The sequence below is a fragment of the Diadema setosum genome, chromosome 20 (genome assembly GCF_964275005.1).
Source record: "Diadema setosum chromosome 20, eeDiaSeto1, whole genome shotgun sequence".
In the NCBI taxonomy this organism is placed as follows: domain Eukaryota; kingdom Metazoa; phylum Echinodermata; class Echinoidea; order Diadematoida; family Diadematidae; genus Diadema; species Diadema setosum.
In genome coordinates this window covers 30,173,220-30,196,712 of record NC_092704.1, presented here as the reverse complement: position 1 = coordinate 30,196,712, position 23,493 = coordinate 30,173,220, and the positions used below count along the sequence as shown (strand labels likewise).

The window sequence follows — 23,493 nt, the reverse complement described above, 5'->3', positions numbered from 1 at the left end:
AAATTTCCGGTACGACAATCCTGAAAATTGTGGCCAAGCAGGACCAGTGTTAGAAAAAAAAAATAATATTCTGGAATGGATTTGTGTAAGGTTGTATTCACGCTGAACCTGCTGTGAACGCGGGAGGAGTCGAGATTTGTACCTCCCGCGATTCCCGCGTACGCTCGAATGAACACGGGAGGGATGCAATCTTTGTACCTCCCGTACGTGCATTCCTTCAACTTCCTTTGAGCGTCACGAGAGGGGTGAGAGATTAGAGCTCCCGCGTTTACCGCAGAAGCGCTTTCCACTGAATAGAGAGCGCGAACTTTGAAATTACCCCGTAATCCCTCCTCTTCTGTATAATAGTCTTCACAAGTAAAAGATGCGAGATTATTAAGTTTAACTCCAGAAATAAAAGAAAATAGGCCTATACTAGCTATACTTTGCTGCTGATTATGCAAGACTGGTACAGTCGTTGCTATAAATAATATACTGAAGTTTCTCAAATAAATATGCGTTAATTCTAATTGTTCCGCCTCCCAATACTTCATGTCTGTAAGATCTCAAACAGGTGAGTTTGAAGAAAATGGTTCCCATGTTCATTACGATGACCCGGTCCAAAATCGGCCATAACAAATCTCTGTCAAGAAAGACTAGTATTGGTTAAGTGCAACGCTTGTGATTATTTTTCTCTTGAATGATTAAAGCACGTGGTGCTCATGCAGAGGAAAGATAGAGGAAGACAGTTAGTTTGTTGCTTGTCCAAAAGAAAATTATAGAGGTTAATAGTAACAAAGTTGTTATGATAATACTAATAATGACAGTAACAAGTAGAAGAAGAGAACAGAGAAAGATTTGATGAGATAACGGGTGTAAATATGTGAGTATATACAGTTCAAAAGGTTAACGCATACTATTTTGTTTGTTTGTTTATTGGGTGAACTCTGAATAATATTGCTGAATGATTTGATAAGTTTCCCTCTAACCATGGATTTTTGTTACTCCTGTTATCAAACTAAAAGATAAAAACAAAGACTTGTGATGTTTCGAGGATTTAATTTGCCATCTTTTATTACTATATACAACGTTTCCGAAAATGTATATACATTGTATAAAATTTCATATATGATTATTTATTATTTTATGAAGAACCGGAGCTTGTGGATTTGAAGAAGTACAGTATAACATTTCTGGTACGACAATCCCGAAAAATGTGGCCATGCAGGACCAATGTAACAAAAAAAAAAGTATGTTCTGGAATGGATTTGTGTAAGCTTGCATTCACGCTGAACCTCCTGTGAACACGGGAGGAGTCGAGATTAAACTTTGTAGCTCCCGCGATTCCCGCGTACGCTCCAGTGAACACGGAAGGCATGCAAGCTTTTGTACCTCCCGCGTATTCCCTCAACTTCCTCTGAGCATCACGAGAGGGATAAGAGATTAGTGCTCCCGCGTTTACCGCAGAAGCGCACTCCACTGAATAGAGAGTACGAACTTTGAAATTACCCCGTAATCCCTCCTCTTCTGTATAATATAATAGTCTTAACAAGTACAAGATGCGAGATTATTTAACTCCAGAAATAATAGAAAATAGTATACTTTGATGCTGATATGCATGTCTACAGTCGTTGCTATATACTAAAGTTTCTCAAGTAAATATAACCGTGTATACCCATAGTTTATAGTGCATTAATTCAAGCAGTTCCACCTCTCTGCTTCATGTCTATAGATAAGTTGGTGAGTTTGAAAAATGGTTCCCTTGTTCATTATACTGATGACCCGGACCAAAATCGGCCATAACAAAATACTCTGTCAAGAAAGTATTGATTAAGAGTGCAACGCTTGTGATTTTTTCTCTTGAATAATGAAAACACGTGATGCTCATGCAGAGGAAAGACAGCGAAAGACAGTTTGCTGCTTGTGTAAAAGAAAATTACAGAGGTTATAATATATAGTAACAAGGTTGTTGTGATGATACGAATGACAGTATAGAAGAAGAAGAAGAAGAAGAAGAAGAAGAAGAAGAAGAAGAGAAAAAGACTGATTAGATAACAGGTGTAAAGATGTGAGTATAAGGTTCGAAAGATGAACGCATTACGTTTGTTTAAGGTGAATGCTGAATACTATGCATTTGACAAGTTTCCCTCTTCCCATGGATTTTTGTAACTACTGTTATCAAAATGCAGAACAAATCAAAAACTACTTGTAATCTGTTGATGGATTTACAGGTTTGCCATATTACATGCATACTATTAAAAAAAAAAAATAGTAGAACCAAAGCTTGTGGATGGGAAGAAGTACAATATAAAATTTCCGGTACCACAATTCCGAAAAAATGTGACGTTATAGTGATGGCCAGGACCAATATCCTGCCAGAACAAATATTCTACGAAGAATGTATGTAAATTGCATATCGAGCTCCTCGCTGTTTGTCTTCCTCTTTTTCTTTTGACTGATGAAACCATTTGGTGCTCAGAGAAAATATAGAGAAGACATTTGCCTTATCGCCTATCGGAAAGGACATTAAAGAGGTAAAAGAAACGAAGTTACAATGATACTAGAAGACGCAGAGAAGAGCAGCAAGATTGATCAGATTAAGGATAGTACAGAATAGATTATTTGAATACAATTCAAAAAGTGAACGCATAGTGAAACCATAGGTTTGCCTTGACAAATTTTTCTTCGTCTGCGTGATGAACACTTAGTAAGGTTATGAAACTATGTGACAAGTTTTCCCTTTTCACTTCATTGGATGTCAATGAAATCTACAATAAACACTTGATATTGCAACAACGTCGAGGATTTTGCTTGCCACGTTACGACTCAATTTTAGTTTCCGGGTGTACAACCATCATTTGGATATTTACCGTATGTAATATTTTGCCGCCAGACGAAGAAATGCATGATCACTCCGTGTCGTGGCAGAGAGGTTTAAGCTTTCGTTAATAGCGTTCATCAGATATTTAACATATAAATTTAAGATCCGGAGCTTGTCGATGAACATGTGAACCAAGACCTTAATGGGAAGGGCAAGCATTCTGTCGAGGAAGTGAGGATAATGATATACCGACAAACTCTTCGTGAAAGTGAGGAGAAAGGTAAGTGAAAATAAAGCATGGCTATTATATAATTACAATAATTGCCTGTGGTCTGTGAAGGCATTAACACTGAAAGTGGTCATGTAAATGAGAAGAAAGGTAGTAGCTCCCGTGTAGTCCCGCTCTGCCTGTTTAACTCTCAATAAGGGAGGGGACGCGGGTAATGACCCTTGAAGCTCCCGCGTGCTCCCGCATTTTGTAATCACAATACAGGCAAGTTGATTACGACCTTTGTTGCTCCCGCGTTTTCCGGCGCCCCTTCTCTCGATACAGGAGGGGTAATCAGCTTTGAAGTTCCCGCGTAGTCCTGCAAACCCTACTTTCAATACGGGCGGGATACGAACCTCGTCACTCGTGTAATCACGCACTCTGGATATCACTTATGAAGTATCGGTTGGGGGAGGGGCACTCTCTACTATCAATACAGGAGGGGGACACGAGCTATGTCACTCATGCGAAAATGAGAAAGGGATATACCCCGTGCCAGAAAATAATTTTCTATCACACCATGATGCGTTAGACCATTATCGCTAAGTGATTTAGGCCACTAAAAAAAAAAAAGAAAAAAAATGTAGGCACTTCATATTCATGGTACTGTTAGATCAAAGATTCAGAGCTTGTGAAATTGAAGAAATGCAATGATATCTAATTGAAAAAAGGGATATAGCAAACAAAAATCATATTTTACATTTTACTGTATCTATATGATGATCATGATTTTAAATATGTTCAGGATATCACTTTTTGGTGCAAATGTGTAAGTCAGTTGTATCACAAAACATCCAACCATACCTTCTTTTTTTTTCAATGAAGCCTAAACTATAAGGAAATATCGCTATTTTTCTCATTAAACCATAACTGTATAGAAGAAAATGTGAGGAAGAATACGGCAGGGGTACGAGCTTTATAGTAACTCCCGCGTTTCCCGCACAACGCGCTCTCAGTACGAGAGAGGTGCGAGCTTTGTAACTCCCGCGTTTAATTCCCTCACACCCTGAGCGGGGTACGATCTTTGTTATCCGAGCTTTGTAACTCCCGCGTATTCCCTCAACTTTATTGTGCAACACAATTTTTTTTTTCGAGAAAAGTATGAATGTGAATTTATTGCCAAAGATTGAAGAACTTTACCCAGAAAATGTGTCACAGAGTAAGTGCATAAATTAGAAAAGAAATAAAAAGGATTTTTGTTGTTTTTCTGTTGGTCTACGATGTTTCATCACATGATTCATGATTTAAAAAAAAGAAATGTAAAACGGGCACAAAATAATGCGGCAAGGGTACGAGCTTTATAGTAACCCCCGCGTTTCCCTCACACCCTGCTCTTAATACGGGTGGGGTACGATCTTTGTTATCCGAGCTTTGTAACTCCCGCGTATTCCCTCAACTTCCTCTAAGCATCACGAGAGGGATGAGAAATTAGTGCTCCCGCGTTTACCGCAGAAGCGCACTCCACTGAATAGAGAGCGCGAACTTTGAAATTACCCCGTAATCCCTCCTCTGGTATAGAGTTAACAAGGAAAGGATGCGAGATTATTGTAACTCAAGGAATAATAGAAAATGGGCTTACTTTGATGCTGGTATGCATTCCCTCCTCTGGTAATCCGTAATCCCTCCTCTGGTATAGAGTTAACAAGGAAAGGATGCGAGATTATTGTAACTCAAGGAATAATAGAAAATGGGCTTACTTTGATGCTGGTATGCATTTCTAGTACAATCGTTGCTATAGTATATATTTAAGTTTCTCAATAATAAACGTAAGGAAGTAGATTGAGCGCAACGCTTGTGATTTTGCTTTTTTTTCTTTTTCTCTTGAATAAAGAAAACACTTGGTGCTCATGCAGACGAAAGATAGAGAAAGATAGTTTGTTGCTTGCACAAAAGAAAATTTCAGAGGTTATAGTAACAAAGTTTTGATGATACTAATAGGCCTACTGTAATGACAGTAATTAGAAGAAGAAAAAAAAGAGAAAAAGAAGAACAGAAAAAGATTAGATAACAGTAGAGAAAGTGCATAAATTAGAAAAGAAATAGAAAGGCTTTTTGTTATTTTTCTGTTGGTCTACGATGTTTCATCACCTGATTAAAAAAAGAAAGAAAAGTAAACGGGCACAAAATAATACGGCAGGGGGACGAGCTTTATAGTAACTCCCGCGTTTCCCACACGACACACTGTCAGTACGGGAGGGGTGCGAGCTTTGTAACTCCCGCGTTTCCCTCACACCCTGCTTTTAATAGGGTGGGGTACGATCTTTGTTATCCGAACTTTGTAACTCCCGCGTTTCCCGCGCAACACGCTCTCACTATGGGAGGGGTGCGAGCTTTGTAACTCCCGCGTTTCCCTCACACCCTGCTCTTAATACGGGTGGGGTACGATCTTTGTTATCCGAGCTTTGTAACTCCCGCGTTTCCCGTACAACACGCTCTCACTATGGGAGGGGTGCGAGCTTTGTAACTCCCGCGTTTCCCTCACACCATGCTCTTAATACGGGATGGTGGGGTACGCTCTTTTTTGTAACTCTCGTATCCGAGCTTTGTAACTCCCGCGTTTCCCGCACACCATGCTCTCAGTACGGGAGGGGTGCGAGTTTTGTAACTCCCGCGTTTCCCCTCACACCCGAGGGTTCGATCTTTGTAAACTCTCGTATCCGCGTGCTTGAAATTGTAACTCCCGCGTTTCTCCCACACTCCTCCACTGAGTACGGGAGAGATGTGCAACTTCCCCGAGAATGAGTAGCGATTTACGGATACCGTACATGTAGTAATTTCTTCACAAGGTTTTCTCCGTACATGAATACTTGTATTTTATTGTTTAAAGATGAATCTTTTTTTTTTTTTCTGGAAAATTACTGCACGGTTCGATGTGAATTTATTGACAAAGATAGAAGAACTCTTCTCAGGAAATGTGTCACGAGGTGAGTGCACGAAGTTGAAAAGAAAGAGGGTTTTTTTTGTAATTTCTCTGTGAGTCTAGAAAAAACTTCGGGAAATCACGTGCTTGTAACATCGCTCCATTCGTAATACTGACGTTACTGCTTTGCAGTTTTGTGCAGTGGACTGATGACAGGAAGGTAGAATCGAATCCCTCCCACCTCGCTGCTTACAGGGCCCTCCGTGCGAGGTACTAGTACGATGTGCTGGCACGAGGAATTAAATTACAATGAGGCAGCTTTCTTTGCGTGCTTTTCTTACTCTGCAAATAATTGCAACTGTCACTGAGCTGGTTCGTCTGCAAGCACACGCGCTATGCAAGGATGTACCTGTAGGCCAACACAGCGCAAATCGCACACTCGGCCATGCGAAGCATAGCATTGTTCATACATTGCGTTGATCGTACATCGGGCTTGCGTTGATCGTACATCGGGCTGTTTTGGCGTGTTTCCCACACGATAAATCGCACGCGCTCTCGCTGCGTTGTACTCCCGCTGTATTCCCGCGTATCCCCGCAGGTATGTCGGAAGTGAACGCCGATTTATCCACTCGAAGAAGCACGCGGGAATACGCGGGAGTGACACAGGTTACCGTGAGCGCTACTGTACATGTACATGGATATCAAATGATAATAACAATCCATACCTACGTATGTAGTGTATAACACACAAAAAAAACAATTAATGTGTTTATGCACATTGAAGGAAGAAAAATACAAAAATAAAGAAAATAGACAAATATCTTTCACACATGCATAGAGTGAAAAAAAAAAAAAAAAAATGCTTTCTGGAGTGGTAATGATCATGACAAATGCAGCCTTCAATTTACCAATGTTGTGATGCAATGTTCATCATGCTGCAAGAACTTACCAAACAAGTACAAACTAGAAATGTCGCTACGGCGACTGATGCCTCCGCCATAATGCATGATTCTCCCAATAGGTGTATAGTACAATGTCTTGACAATGTGTGATGACAGTTTCACATAACTGGCAAAATATCGAAATAACAGGTTTGTCAGAAATATCTTGAATGTTCACTGGCAAAATATCGAAATAACAGGTTTGTCAGAAATATCTTGAATGTTCACTTTCCTTTGAACCCCTGACTATTGACCCACGACCCCTAAATTCCCTAGATAATCCCTGCCAGTCAGTACATGCATATGTACCATGTTCCATGAAGATACATTGAACCATTTGCGAGAAAAGTGATATTGCAACATTTTCACCTAACCTTTGACCTTTTGACCTTTGACCTTATGACATGAAACTCTCTCTGGAGAATCCTTATGCAGTAGTACATGTCTACACTAAGTTTCAAGAAAATAACTGCGGGCATTGCATAGATATGGGGGAAATAGCAACATTTTTAGCATTTGACCTTGACCTTTTGACCTTTGACCTCTTGTCAATGTCACTAGAATCTACTCAACTAATTGTCCCATCATACATCATCCTTGGACCAAGTTTGGTGAAAGCTGCTTCATCCAGTTTTGAGTTATCACATAAACAAATAAATTTTAGGATTTGACCTTGATCTTTGACCTTTGACCTCTGTCCGATTTCACTGAAAAACTAATCAAGTAATTGTCCCATCATACATCATCCTCCAACAAAGTTTGGTGAAATTTGCTCCATACAGTCTTGAGTTATCGCGTAAACGGATACAATTTCATGATTTGACCTTGACCTTTGACCTTTGACCTCTAGCCGATTTCACCCAAAATCTTATCAAATCGTTGCCCCATCATACTTCATACTTGGACCAAGTTTGGTAAAATTCCAGTAAATATTACTCAAGTTATCGCGTAAACGAAAGCGTACGGACGTACGGACGTACGTACGGACGTACGTACGGACGGACGGACAACCCGAAAACATAATGCCTCCGGCACCACTTCGTGGCGGAGGCATAAAAATGCAAGCATGCATGACAGTGTGTACATTAACAAGCCATTTACATATTTTTACTTTTTTTTTTCCACAGCGCATGCATACAATGCTAAAGATATGCAGTGTAAGTATAAAAATATCCCACTACATTTTGCCATGAACAGAAATGGTGGGTAAACCACAAAGAAATATACCCACACAAGGCAATTACCACAGAAACAAGAGCACTAAATTTGTAGACTTTTCTAAAGAACAACAAACACAGAAGCCAGGGCCAAAATAAATTTCATATTGTCCCGTGCATGGCAAAATAAATTCTATATGTAGTAGTTTTTTGGTCAATGGAATGTTATTGTACACACCACACCCTGCATTTTACTTGTGCACAACACATTCCATACTAAAGTTTGTTTTGTTTTGGTTTTGTTTGTTTTTAGACATTCAAATAAGAATCAGTCTCATATTTGTCTTGAAAGGAAATGTCATTCTAGTTCCTGAAAAGAGTACTAAAAAAAAAGTGGAATTACATGACTCACATGGCATTGGAAGCACATGACCAAAGTTTATATTCCAATAATATATCATATCACTCGGAGCATCACACAGTGGCAGCAAATCAATACCTTCACATCTTTTAAGTTTCCACAGTTCTGTGAGGTATATGTAACTACTTTAAAGGGACTGTACAGTACTGGTTGAGGTGAGGATTCAGCTTGTAACGTTTTGGGAGATATATTTAGAAACAACCCTATGAAATGTGAAAGAGCATACAATTTCAAAGGGGAATCAAAAGTTTATTTGATGAAAATCTGTTTTGAAATGACAGAGATATCTAAAAACAAGGTAAAGGAAGAGATCCTAATAAAAGATGTGACTTGTCAATTTTATCAAGATCATTTTTTTGGATATCTCAGCCATTTCAAGGCCAATTTTCATCAAATAAACATTGGATCCTTCGTGAAACTACCTGCTCTTTCATATTTCACAATAGGTTTGTCATTATCTCACTAAAAAAAAAAAAAAAAAAAAAAAAAAAGTTATATACCTGATATTAGGTCTCTAACAAAACTGTATGATCCCTTTAACATAAATAACACTCACTTTCAGGTATACTCAGTGTCAAGAGTATACCAGTCTAATAGTGAATAAGCCATCTACACTGCTACTCATGCACTATAATGGATGGATACACAGCTGCACAATGAAAGTCTACTCACCGTCCGGTAACCGGATGCTGGCACTTTTTACCGAGGCGGGACTAACCGCCCGCGTGCCAACAACTGGCTCCTCTGTTAGCATGGCAACCATGTCAAAGGGTATTTCGGGCAAGGATTATTACATGAATTAAACATGCTGTAATGCCAACTATTAGTCATGTGCAGTAGGGGAAACCATTCATTCTCAGTGTTCTCGTACCAGACTTGGGTATTAAAGCACATGCAACAGTCCGGTACGGGGTTTAATGAGCAGCTAGCAAACATTGTGTCATGTTCAAAACAATTTTAAAGGAAGGAAGATGCTTGTTAACCCTAACTAGGCCGGGCTATTTAGGTAGATCATACAGACCTGGGGGAGGGGGCCTCCCAGGCCCCCCCCCCCCCCTCCAGATCTCGATCGGCCATCGACCGCGCAATCGCGACAAAAATTGGCACGCACATTGCCTATGACGTAATCTAAAGTACCACGAAATTAATTTTTTTTTTAAATTATCATTTATGCTAAATTATGGTAATTTATGCATAATAATGCATGAAATCAGACAATGTGGTATAAATCACTGAATAAAGTTCAAAATGGGCACTGTTTTTGTGTAAATATTCTTTTTAGTGTCCTGAGCAAATATCAGAGAAAAAAATTGTGCCATCACAAGAAATTTTTTAAGTAGTTTGTTGTTTTTTGCATTTCTTATGTATTTCTCTGTTTTTTCGACTTATGTTTTTCATTGTTTTTTCGATGAAACTTGTCCGCGACATTGTTCCGAACAAAAAAATATGGTATTAATTGATTTTAATCAATAAAACCCCCAAATAATCATGCTTTTATGAAATTTGCCTGTAAGCACAGTTTACATTGAAATTGTACACGAATTCACATTTTAGAGCAATTTTTGGTCCGACATGCACGCACATATTTATGCGCAACTTCAGAACCGCGCACCCGGGCATCGCAAATTTGGTGTCAAAGATGCGGGAGACTCGAAAGAAAAAAGTCATGAAATGTCGCGGCGATAGCCCCCCGCGGCCTAGTTAGGGTTAAGATACATGGAGGCATTGTTTATAGGTTGAGTAGACCACTACGCTGAATTTTGAATACTGTGTAATGTTACATTGTATGTCCTATTTCCTCTGGGGCGTCATAAAGTCACTATAAGCATAGAAACACGCTCTGCTTCTTACAGCATTCTTGACGGGCAAGGGTGTTTATAGGTGTTACGAATCAACACCAGTTCAAGGGAGTAAAAATGAAGTGTGCCTCGCCTTGTGACATTACAAAGATATTCAAACAACAAATTCGTAAATACTCAACCATGCTATTCCCCTCCTCCCTTGTTTGATAAGTAATGACTTCCACTTGTCAGCAGATTCTGCATTTAGAAGGGGCACTGTATGGCATGCCTTGCTATAGGCATGCCTTGCTTCTTCGGCATTCCTCCCCATCTCCTGCATTTTCTAAACTTCAGAATGTTCTTTGTGCTTTTTTTCACCCTTTCATTTGTTTATCCATGAATATAATTTATCATATTTTGTAATGTTGACACATACTTATGTATATGTGCTTATGTTTTATGTGAAAAATAAAAATGGTTTTACAAGTTCTGTTGCAGACGGAAAAAATAAATGAATGAATGAATGAATACCATGTTATAGCACTCCTGATAGGTTGCATAACCATGGGGTGTGTTTCAAGCCATTAGACAATGAAAGAGGATGAAACTGAAAAGGGTTAGCTGAATGAGCAGCATTCTTTCAGTATGAGCAGGCAAATCTATTGGCCAAATTTAAGAACCACATACGAGTCACGTCATCTCTTACCATTCTCCTCTTCTTCCTCCTCATCCAGTGCGACGTCCTTCTTGGCGTCCTCCTCGCTCTTCCGGCTCTGCTTCATGACCAGGGTGTGGTAGACGCCCCCCTCCATCTTCATCAGTTCCTCATGCCGCCCCTGCTCCACCACCACGCCGTCCTTGAAGGCGCAGATGACGTCGGAGTTGACGATGGTGGAGAGGCGGTGGGCGATCACAATGGTGGTGCGGCCCGCTTGAGCCTGGACGGCAAATATGGAGGTGAAGAACGGCAGCAGGATTACTAACACAACAGTTGCAACAGTAAATTACTGCATACACCATTTTTATTTTCACAAATTTGGACTTAAAAGACACTTATGGGAGTGACTGGTTGAATTTGGAATTGAGAACCACATGAATAGAATGAGAAATAAGTACTGTACAACATGATATATTCGCGGCAATTTTTTTCGCGAATTGGAGCCGACAGCCACTTTTTGCGGCATGAAATTCCCGTTAACTGCCACTGGCATCAATGCATATAGTATGGGCAAGAACTTTCGCGTGCATTTTAATTTCGCGAATCTTGGCGCTCGCGAAATTTGCGAAATTAAAATGCACGCGAACATTCCTCGTTTTACAGTGTAATATATCACTTTTTATAAAGAGAAAATCTAATGATTTACCATCCAGGATAAAATTAACAATGCATTCGTGTTAAAGGAGGCAATAATTTTTCTGAGTTGACGACTTCACATATAATAAAAACAAAGGAAATATACCATGTATGGTGTAATTGCCAGGGGGCTGAAGCCTCAACACCCTAAAGCATTATAAAGCCACTCAAGTACTGATATTCAATGAAAAAACGAGGAATTGAATATGAACAAGTTACCACCGTGATGAATCTAAATTTTGGCCGTAAGAGGAAATCCACAGAAAATAACACTCCAGTGCGGGGAAAGCATTGATATTATTTCAGTAATGGTTTACCTTCTTTTTCTTTCTTTTTTTTTTTTAGCCATAAGAAACACACCTTTTCCAGTGCAGCCTGAACGATGCCCTCACTCTCAGTGTCCAGGGCAGACGTGGCTTCATCTAGCAGCAGGATGGTCGGGTTTCGCACCAGGGCCCTGGCGATGGCAATCCTCTGCTTCTGGCCACCGGACAGCTGAGCTCCACGCTCCCCAACCAGAGTGTTGTATCCCTGTCAAAGCAGCACACAAGAGCAAAGAGAGAGAGGGTTAGAGAGTAGCAGATTGTCTCACGTTGACATCCTTTATTCAATGTTCTCTTTGTAGTTAAAGCTAAAATATAGTTCTCAGAAGAGCTTGAAATTCATCTTCCACTATTCGGAATTTGCTTGCAAGACATCGAAAGGGTCTACCAAGAAACTTGTCTTGCTGATGCGATTGCCAGGATGATGAGTTATTTCAAAATTTTTGAGATCAAACATGTGCCCTAGCAATCATATTTTCCAAAAAGCTCCATGCCATTCACTTGAACACAAAGATTGCTAGGTACCATTGCTGTTGCCTAATTTGTTGTTTATTAATATTGATTACAGAAAATTACACAGCAATCACAATCTGATATGCTCTGAGTCTGGCATACTTCTGGCAATTTTTTGAACTACTTTTATTTCGCATTATCATCATTACCCAACTGAAATCATGTTATTATAGCTTTATTTCATACACTTTGAAAGCATATAAAATTATGTACATTTTAGAGCAAAAAAATCAATTCTGCAGTCACATGAGAACTATGTTTTTATTTCAACTGCTAAAGCAAAAACTGATGCATACATTAGATGAATGAACATACAGCAATACCACTGCTGCACTTCTATAAACCTGACTGCAGTATTTGTACACTCTGCAGTTGAAAGCAATATGCCACTGATATGTATCATGCATCCACTGCATTTCCAAATACTTGCTGCAGAAGAGAGAAAAGATGGGGTAGGAGGATGAGGGGGTCAGAATAATCTCACTGTACCTCTGGAAGGCTGGAGATAAAGGAGTGGGCATTGGCCTCCATTGCAGCCTTTTCTATTTCCTCCTGGGTCACGTCGAGACGACCGTAGCGGATGTTCTCCCCGATCGTGGTCGCAAAGAGAACCGGCTCCTGGCTGACAACTCCGATGTGGTCGCGCAGCCAGCTCACGTTGAAGTCCCGAATGTCGATGCCATCAATTTTGACCTGGTAAAAATAAATTTGAGAGAAACGCATCAAGATTTTACGTACATCATGTACCTCCCCTGGAACTGTATCTCCAAATACCACAGTGATCTATTACAAAATAGTTGTCTGCAAAATTGAATTTATTATAAATGATTACATGTATTTACGTCATAACATTTGTCTAGGGATCATTTTGAATAAGCCTATTTTAGTGCTTCTTGATACCATGTATTTTTTTGTTGTTTTTTAATGCAAACTTTGTAAACCTAATGATGAAAGTGGAAATAAATGAAATGAAAATAGCGACCTACATGTACATGCTGTACCTGAAGCTAAAATTCACTGAGCAAAATCATAATTACACAACATAAATGTGACTTTATATGCACCTTCTTCAGTAAAAGGCAGAAAATTACATATTATATGCCATTGTAAAATACAATGTGTGTGTTGTATCACACTATATTAATAGGCTATTGCTATGAATGAGATACGTATATATGTAACCCAGATCTCCTCAATTATATTTATAAGCTCAGGCAGCTTCTTCAGTATGTCTAACAAAGTTGTTCAAATCATCTCAAAAATATCAACCTCATCCCAGACAATAAGGAATGTATCATACTTTCTTCAGTACAACCATGTAGGGCTTATTGCTTGTTGTAACTTACGCTTCCCTTGATGACATCGTAGAAGCGTTGTATGAGCTGAATGCAGGTACTCTTCCCACAGCCGCTGCTGCCTACCAGTGCCACTGTCTGACCTACATTGACCTTCAGGTTCAGGCCATTCAGGACCTTGACCTCTGACCTTGATGGGTAGCTGAAGTGGACGCCCTCAAAGGTCACCTGGCCATTGACCTTCTCAGGCTTCTTGCCTTCTGTTGAAAAGCAGTCAATGGTTGGTATCTTGGAGAAAAGGAGAAAAGAGATGAATTTCCGATATTCATGTTCTGCAGAGCAACCTACAAAAATATACTCTACCGGTATATGTTATATGTTTCACTGCCAACTGCAACTGGAACATACATTGTTGTTGTTGTTGATTTTTTGTAACACAAATCCAATGTATTGTCATCTCCAAATCATGGAATTGTCACTTATGGTTTTTTAGCAGGGATGACAGTAATATTCTCATTCTGGAAAGCAGATTTAACCACTCATAAAGTTGTCTTCCAAGTTCCAATTTGTGGTATGCTCATGTAACCTGTGGAGTATACAATACCTTTCAACACGTTGAGGACGCGTCCCAAGAATACTCGGGGTAGGTGTCGATGGGAAATGCGTGTTATAGCAAAATCAGTCCGTCCTCAAGGGATTAAAGTTTTACTATAAGTGTATCAACAATTGGGTGCATACAATGTAAACATTGTCCACCTATTAAAATTGTTTTGAATTATTAGTTGGCACATACGTATTTTGAAATTTCCATTTTGTTTAATTTGCTATCAAATCCACCTACTGTATTCCCACATTGTATACACAGAATGTTGCATAATTAACCATTCAAAATGAAATTCGGTAAGTGATTCTGATAGAAGCAACAGTCCACTTATACAGTAATTTGTTGCCAAAGGGTCAAGCTTATAGATTATTATTGGCAACCATTCTGTATGGTAATTCATAAGACAATATGTACTGTAATAAGTGTCACAGATGTACAAGCTGTATGTACAATTGTATAATCAAAATTGTTGAAATTGTAGAAACTAGCTATAATGAATACCATTTGTATGTATTACGTTTGATTAATACATATTGATTGAAAAAAAAATGTAAATGATGCCATACAGAGAATAAATAAATCAAATCAACTCAAATCAAATCAAATTGTGCTATCAAGCTGCATCAAACCCAGTGGAGAGTAGAGTAGTGATTACTCACTGTGTCAATGACTTCCCAGATGACGGCTGCAGCTCCTCTCGCTGTGGTGAAATCTCCAAAGCTGGGACCAGCCTGCCCCACAGCAAAGGCCCCAAAGAGTACTGACAGGAAAGTCTATGAGTGGGACATGCATGATAGGGAAAGCATGAATATTCCTGGTTTCGATGGTACTGTGCTATTAGGATCTTACTACCTTCCTTTTTCCAACTGAGATGTTTTAGTCACTCTCCTACAGGCTGATGTGGAGAGATATATGATTCTGATCTTAAACGGCAAATTACAACACAAAAATGGTCTTCATATTATTCCAGAGCACTGGAGGAAGGATTTCAAGCACACTTACTTGATCATTTACTCACAGGAAGATCAAGTACAGACACTCGTTTAAGATTTGTGTACTCAGGTATATTGGAGACTCATAATTAAGTGATGACATTATCACTTCAGACTAATTGGCATAAATATGTGGCTGCCACCAAATATCCCTGAGTTGTGAATTAAACATAGAACACTTCTTCTTTTATGTCATCCTGCCATTCTGCTTGTTTCATTTTACTTCAGTATTCAAGAAAACTTGACCATGGTGTGGATTCTGCACTTTAAGGCTTCTGGCTGTTGCCATGGTAACCCCCATCACTCCAATACTGTGTTGGCAAACTGCACACCTGTATACTTACAAGCATAATTTACCATTTGCAGATGAAAGAAAAACCCAGCATTATAGTGCTTTAAAATAGTTCCAAAATGTGAGTTTGGGATAGAAACAACCACTGTAAAAATTTGAATCCACATAATTTATGTTAAGTATTGTTAAATAGGCAAAATATGAACAATAGTTATAATAAAATGTTGCGAGACTAAACCGTCTACAGTTGTTATCGCAAGAATTTTATATGACAGGATGTTTTGTGGTACAACAGACCTTCACATATACATTAAATGTCATATCTTGAAAAATTTTTTAAATCACTGTTCCCAAAGGTAAACTGGACCTTTAAGGCTTCTGGCTGTTGTCATGGTAACTGCCATCACTTCAATACTGTGTTGCCAAACTGCACACCTATACTTACCTAACAGAGATGATTAACTTGCTATTTAATGGACATGAAGGATACTCACTGTGAGAATATCTCCAGGTGAGATTTGCCCTCTGATGTAGAAGATTGTACCAGCCCTGGCAGAGGAAAAAAAAAAATCATGAGAATTATTCAGAAATTGCTCAAGAACTAAAAGTTGTTAACACTTGACACTGAAAAACAATCCACTATGACCTTTTTACACTGCATCGTTATAAAATAAGAAAAAAATAATGTGAACAAGATTTTACGAATAAAAACATCCTCAAAATATGAACAGACACAAGGAATAAAAACGATACTGCACCACCTGCAAACAAAGAACAGTTTGCATTTCATAAGGGACACAAAGGTGAATGTGGTATGAGTTAAATATTCTAGGTGTTGAGTTTAATAGACAGGAAGTAATTTCACTTTATGATATACAGTATTGAGTTAAATGATTACGGTTTGGATCTTCCTTTGTTCTTTTGTTTAATGTAGTACATTTTCTTACTTCTTCAAATAAGTGTCTGTATCACACTGAAAAAAAAAAAGAGCATGCTCCTCCTGCTTGCTTTCATGAATTTTGGGAGCATACCAGTATTCTCAAACTTTAATAACAACTTGCAAAAATTTGCCTGTCATACCAAAAGTCCCTTGTGTATCATTTCCAAGATGGGAACCCCAACTGGTTTTCAAGACATTGATGGCACTTCTTTCTCATTCCCTTGATGTGGTTCTCGATTGCAAATTCAATCACTCAAGACATGGTTGTGTAAGTCCCAATGCATGAAATTTATAGCGTATACTGTACATACATGAACTGTAAAAGTGGGTATTTTTGCGTGAGTAATTTGTCATGCTCTACAGAGTGAGATGAATTTCACACGTTTTTAATTCTGTGTAATCAAACATTACATAGTGGTACTTATGTATAACAAGCACAGATATTTGCATGCATTTTCCTGTTAGTTTTTGGTTGCACAAAATGTGTGAAAATTCCTCTTCACAGTAGAGCATCACTAGTGTGTGGGCCTTGTGTTACTGTACACGCCATATGTATTTAGCGCATCAAGATTTTTGCGAATCGTGACTTCCCGACAATTTCGCGAGTGGTTAAATTCACGATCGTGGAGTGCTGTACTGAACAGAGAAATGTATACGTGTGCGTCATATTCATATCGGGATCAGAGTCATTATCTTTGTGTGTCTTTAATTTCACAAATAGATTTGTTTGTTTGTTTGTTTGTTCATTTTCCATCTGAGAGATAGCTGGATAGCCCATATTCAGCTATGTTAAGCTGGTCTTCCATGGGGTCCAGTTGGATGTGAGGTACAGCTGTAGGACCACTTCACCGGGTTAAACACCCTGCTCTTTGCGATGAATGAATGATGCGGGATCTTCAACATGCATGAGTTGTTACTCTCTCACACACGGGACCTCCATTTTATGTCCTATCCAAGGGACAGAGTGTTTTGCCTCTTGCTAGAGAGGACGGTATGCTTACACACAACATTGCTCAGTCCAGACTCGGGTTCAAACTTGGGTTCGAACCCGGGCCGCGTGATTGTGAGGCAGACGCACTATTGACTGAGCCAACTCACCACCCTAAGAGGAGAGACCGAAATCAAAAAAATATTCGGGGTATATAGTAACTCACCAGAAAGCGATGGCATAACTGCCGTAGATAGCGAAGAAGAGAAAGCCCTGTGACAGAAGAGTGAACGTATCCTTCTTGATGGACTCCTTCTTCGCCTCCACCAGATTCCGGGAATACCTGATGGAGAAATAAACATTAATGGTGCTTTGGTTTAATTTTTTCTTTATACAACTAAGTTGTAGGAGCATTTATTTATTTATTTTTTTTTACACACAGAAATAGAGAATGAACTTCTTCAGTATAAAATGGTATCTCAACTATCATTATCATTATTATTATTATTTATTCGGAATTTGCAAAACAGTACAAGTGATAACAGAGAAACAAATAAGACAACTACGAGAAACTACAAGCAGTCATCGTGTTTCATATTCAGTCAAAAAAGAAAGAAGTCAAAGCAAGCTAAAACAAACTTCGATTATGATATCTCTCATAGTAAAGCAGTTGTATCATGCTTAATGCTTCTTTTTTTTTTATTCTTTCTTTCTTTCTTTACAGGGGGGGGGGGAGGTATCACCTTCTTCATTCAAAGGTTGTGTTTACCTTTGGGAACAGTGATTTAAAAAACATTTCAAGATATGACATTTAGGTCTGTTGTACCACAAAACATTCTATCATATATAAAGACTTTTGCAATAAAACCTAAAGTATCAGGAGATACCCGTATCAGCATTTTTCTCATTAAACCGTAACTGTAGATGGTTTAGTCTGGAAACATTTTTATCATAACTATTGTTCACATTTTGTATATTTAACAATACTTAACATCGATTTTACCGATTCAGAATTTTTACAGTGGTTTTTTATCCCTACCTCACATTTTAGGACTATTTTAAAGCATTAATGCTGGGTTCTTGTTTCATCTGCAAAAAGTAAATTATGCCTTTAAGTTATATCTTAAAGAGACTTTTTGTCCTGTCCTTGTGCCTTTATACCAGTAATTCAAAGATCAAGAATAAAATAGATATTGTGTATTAACATATCATGCAACAGAGGTGTTAGAACCAACCCCCACACTGGAGTGCTCCTCTGTAACTTGTAATGGAGGGCAAATGTCACCTGGGGGGCATTTCATGAAGCGTTTTGGTCAGATATTTTTGTGACAAACTGTTGCAAGCTACTGAAATCCTTGCATTTGATTGGTTGAGAGTAAATTTGTCCGACAACTTTGTCTGACAAAATGCTTCATGAAATGCCAACCAGGACAGGCAAACTACGAGAAGTTAAAGTGAAAGTCGGACATGTCGACAGGGGGACACAGGTACCAACCTCTCCACCTCCTCTTCCTCTCCCCCGAAGGCCACAACAGTTCTGATTCCAGACAGGACTTCATCAGCGATGGCTCCAGCTTTCGCGTAGGCATCCAGGACATTCTTTGTCATTTTCTGGATAAACTGTTGGCAATGAAAAGAAAATAATGTTAATACTAGATGGTGACTCGAATTAGGAACATAACACGCAATCAAAACAGAAACTTCCCTAGCAGTGCAATGTTGGGTACACGTACATCAGAGCATCACAACTCTTGGGTATCACAGAGAAATGATAAAATATTTCAACCTGTCGAAGGTCAATTAAAAATCATCTGCTCCAAAATACTCTATGAAAAGCTCATAATTAAAGTAATTTTGGAGCATGCTTTAAATGCTTTTTGTTTTTACACATGAAACAGCACTGAATTCAGCCCTTCTCTTAAAAAAAAAAGAAACTTTTTCACTGCAACCATACTTACTCAAATAGTACTGTGTGTTTTTCAATTTTTTTTCCCAGTACTGGGTACCTGTACATCAATGCATTGACTACAACCACCAAAGAGGACTGCATTCATGTAATTTTGGAGTACAGAATACAAATTGCATATTATACACAATGTTTGATTCGTGCATGTGTGTTTTTCATCATCGCTAACATCATCCTGTCATTATCAGTCTTCCCCCTCCCCCTTTTTGCAGAATTCAATCATGAGAAAAACAAGTGTGAAATCACCTTCACTCATCATCACCCTCTATTATCGTCTTCATCATCATTTATTATCGTTATCATCAATATCATATTCATCTTTGCCTTTTCCTCTCTCTTTTGTAGAGCTTTGCAATGAGAAAATTTCTTTGCATGGATGACTGGTAAGGAGACAGAACTCACCATGGCTGTCGTACCCACAGTCGGCACGACCAGGACAATGGAAACGGCCAGGATAATGAGAGTCAGCGACCAGCTCTTGACGAACCCAATAATGATACCGGAGACAAAGGTGGCCGTGTACTGCAGCATGACGCCAAGCTTGTCGCCGATTCCCAGGCGGATCTTGCTGATATCGCTGTTTTGAAACAAAGTAGCGGTAGACATTCGTACATAAACCTGTCTATTACAACAGTCTGCTAAATGACACATATAGGTGTGGAGGGATATGTATAAAAGTACTACAACATGGAGGAGTTAATAGTCTAATACAGTTGTACTTGGTATTATCTAATGTAATCCTTCTTGAATTGTGTGATCACACTTATTGGGATTGTTACAATATATACCTGCATTATGGAAATGAACTTACTAAGAAGACTTTTTGAAAGCTCATAATGTACATCTTTTGGATAACGTATTCCTTACAAACAAAAAGATATGAAATGTACAATGAGTTATGTCATGATTACATAACCAGTTACATTGTTGTTTTGCTTGTTATGCATGTTATCTTTTAATGCACCATGGAACATTGTCCCCTCAAGCTTGCTGCAAGGATCAGCTTGATGAGCTTTAAACAAACAAGAGACCCGCGGGTCTAGCGCTCACCTGAGTATCGCAAGTTCACCTTTCACGCAGTCACTAATCTAAATTATTCACAGCTCTACTAAAATTTGACCAGGCATTCTCAAGTAGAAGATGAAAATATACAATAAGGGCCCAAATTTTTTAAGATTCCTTAATTTGGGGGGATGGTGCCCATTTGATAAATTGAGATCCTAACCCCCTAGGGATGCTACCTGCCAAGTTTGATGAAAATCCACCATGAGGTTTTCAGGAAGAAGATGAAAATGTACAGGCCCCCATTTGGACCTTCCCAACCCCGCCCCCAAGAGGGGCACCCCTGGATCTGCTATGAACAAACTTGAAACTACAGTCATTAATGTACTCACTCACAGTATTATCTTAGCTCTGGGTTAATCCACGTCAAATCAACCAATTTTCAGACAATTTGTAACCCGACCCCCTTCAATTTTCTTTAAACTCGCACCAAATGTGCCCCCAAGTGTCTGACGGAAGATTCTGAAATATTTTGACCCAAGGTCAAACGGTTGCTAAGATACGGCCTCCCTTAGCAACCAATGCGTGGCCGAATAACTGAGTTTAAACAAAATTTGCTATTTTTGATTGACTGCTGGAACCCGATTAGATGAGATACATTGCTCATTTTCTGTAAATTGGAAGAACTTTATGACCTTAACATGTCCAATATATTATGGCGCGGATCTGACAATCCGTTATTGCGCAAGAGGTCACCGAAAATGGTGTTAAGTGTCAAAGTTAATGTTTTCGGATGCATGTTTGGAAGCTGATAACTTCAAAATTCAATTAGCTGAGATCCCAATATTATGCATATTTGGAGACTCTCACTTGGTCTGCACACCTACCAAAAATCGGCCAAAAAGTATGCGTCGTTTACTTGTAGGGCGCCCTCAAAGTTGGATTTTTTCAAAAAGCCGCCAAGTTCAAGGTCACAAATCACCCCTTGTCCCATCGAGGAGTGACACCAATTTTTGTGTATTGATAGACATTTACCTATATTTTCATTGGTTACCAAAAAACTTTTGTAACCAGAATGTTTAATAGCTGGTTTACGCATTCGAAAATGGTCGTAAACACCCCCAAAATCAACATAAAATGACACCTAGGGTTTACAGCACATTTCAAATTGTGATAAATCAGAGATGAAGTGCCAAGACACAATGCTATCTTCTGTGATGATAGTCTGTAATTAGTACAAAAAGGATATACATCACAAATCGTTTTGTCTTATTGGCAATGACCTTGAAAATGTAGCTGAAAACCGCAAAAAAACAATAAATCGGTCAATTTTCCGTAGCCATAATGGTGTTAAAGCGTGTTTACATTGACTTTCATTTGTCTGCCATTTCAGTACTCCTGGTGACTTTAAGCTGAAAACTGCTAATCCTGTTCCATTTTTATTCTATTTTAAGCTGCAAATAATATTTCAGGTCATCTTTAGATCTTTTGACCTTGACAATGTTCTGAATATAGCTGTAAATTCCTTAATATTAGCATATTCCCAACACACAAGATTTAGCCATATTTCAAAACTGATTTTTCTCTCAGGCAGAATGCCTGATCATATTTATATTTACAAGTACTAATTGTAGTCTGTGACCAGTATTTAGAGGATCTGGGATTAATTTATTTGTCTAACATGACAATGACCTTGAAAATACAGCTGAAAAACATAAAATCAATGTTCAAATTTCCAATTAGGGTGTTTGCACCGACTTTGAATAGTACGTCATTTTAATATTAATGATGAGTTATAGCTGATAATTGCAAATTATGTTCTCTTTTTTTTTCCATTTTGAGCTACAAATAGTATCAAAAGTCATATCCATATCATTTGACCTTGACAGTATTCTAAAAATAGCCATAAATGCCTTGAAATGAGCATATTCACGACACTAGATCTTTACAGCACATTTCAAAATTGATTTTTTTTTTTTCACAGACAGAATGCTGAGTGTGTGAAATTCAGAACCAGAAAATCTAAGTCAATGACATTCATGGATGGAAGTAGTCTTAAAATTGTTGGTGTTTTGATCATTGTAGGTTTCTGGCTAAAATGTTAATGGAGATAATAATGTGCATCCATTATCTATAGGCCTACTACCTGGATAAATTAGAAATTACTACATGTGTGTGCATTGATCATTACAGATCCTCAAAGTATCCATTACAGACTACCAATACTGCAAATATCAACGAGATCAGGCATTCTGTCTGTGAAAAAATCAATATTGAAATATGCTGTAATGCTCATGACTGCGTGTTGTGAATATGCTCATTTTAAGGCATTATGGCTATTTTTAGAATAATGTCAAGGTCAAATGATATGGATGTGACTTTTGATACTATTTGTAGCTCAAAATGGAAAAAAAGGGAACATGGTTTGCAATTATCAGCTATAACTCATCAGTAATGTTAGAATGCCGTACTATTCAAAGTCGGTGCAAACACCCTATAATTGGAAATTTGAACAATTATTATTATTGATTTTATGTTTTTCAGCTGTATTTTCAAGGTCATTGTCATGTTAGACAAATAAATTAATCCAAGATCCTGAAAATACTCGTTACAGACTACAAGTACTGTAAATTTAAATATGATCAGGCATTCTGTCTGAGAGAAATGTTAATTTTGAAAATGGTTAAATCTTGTGTGTTGGGAATATGCTAATATTAAGGAATTTAGAGCTATTTTCAGAACAATGTCAAGGTCAAAAGATCTAAAGATGACCTGAAATATTATTTGTAGCTTAAAATAGAATAAAAATGGAACAGGATTAGCAGTTTTCAGCTTAAAGTCACCAAGAGTACTGGAATGGCAGACAAATGAAAGTCAATGTAAACATGCTTTAACACCATTATGGCTACGGAAAATTGACTGATTTATTGTTTTTTTGCGGTTTTCAGCTACATTTTCAAGGTCATTGCCAATAAGACAAAACGATTTGTGATGTATATCCTTTTTGTACTAATTACAGACTATCATCACAGAAGATACCATTGTTTCTTGGCACT

At 38.4% G+C, this 23,493-nt stretch overlaps 1 protein-coding gene across 1 annotated transcript in view; it reads right to left on the bottom strand.

Moving 5' to 3' along the window:
• Positions 1-23,493, bottom strand: part of LOC140243895 (ATP-dependent translocase ABCB1-like) — a 52,399-nt gene that overhangs the window by 20,458 nt on the left and 8,448 nt on the right. The window contains exons 5-13 of the mRNA XM_072323565.1: positions 19,838-20,012; positions 18,965-19,089; positions 17,696-17,812; positions 16,096-16,150; positions 14,977-15,090; positions 13,765-14,001; positions 12,908-13,111; positions 11,943-12,113; positions 10,935-11,166 (exon numbers count right to left, since the gene is read on the bottom strand). Of these exons, the coding sequence (XP_072179666.1) occupies positions 10,935-11,166; positions 11,943-12,113; positions 12,908-13,111; positions 13,765-14,001; positions 14,977-15,090; positions 16,096-16,150; positions 17,696-17,812; positions 18,965-19,089; positions 19,838-20,012 (1,430 nt within the window). The remainder of the gene's footprint in view (positions 1-10,934; positions 11,167-11,942; positions 12,114-12,907; positions 13,112-13,764; positions 14,002-14,976; positions 15,091-16,095; positions 16,151-17,695; positions 17,813-18,964; positions 19,090-19,837; positions 20,013-23,493) is intronic.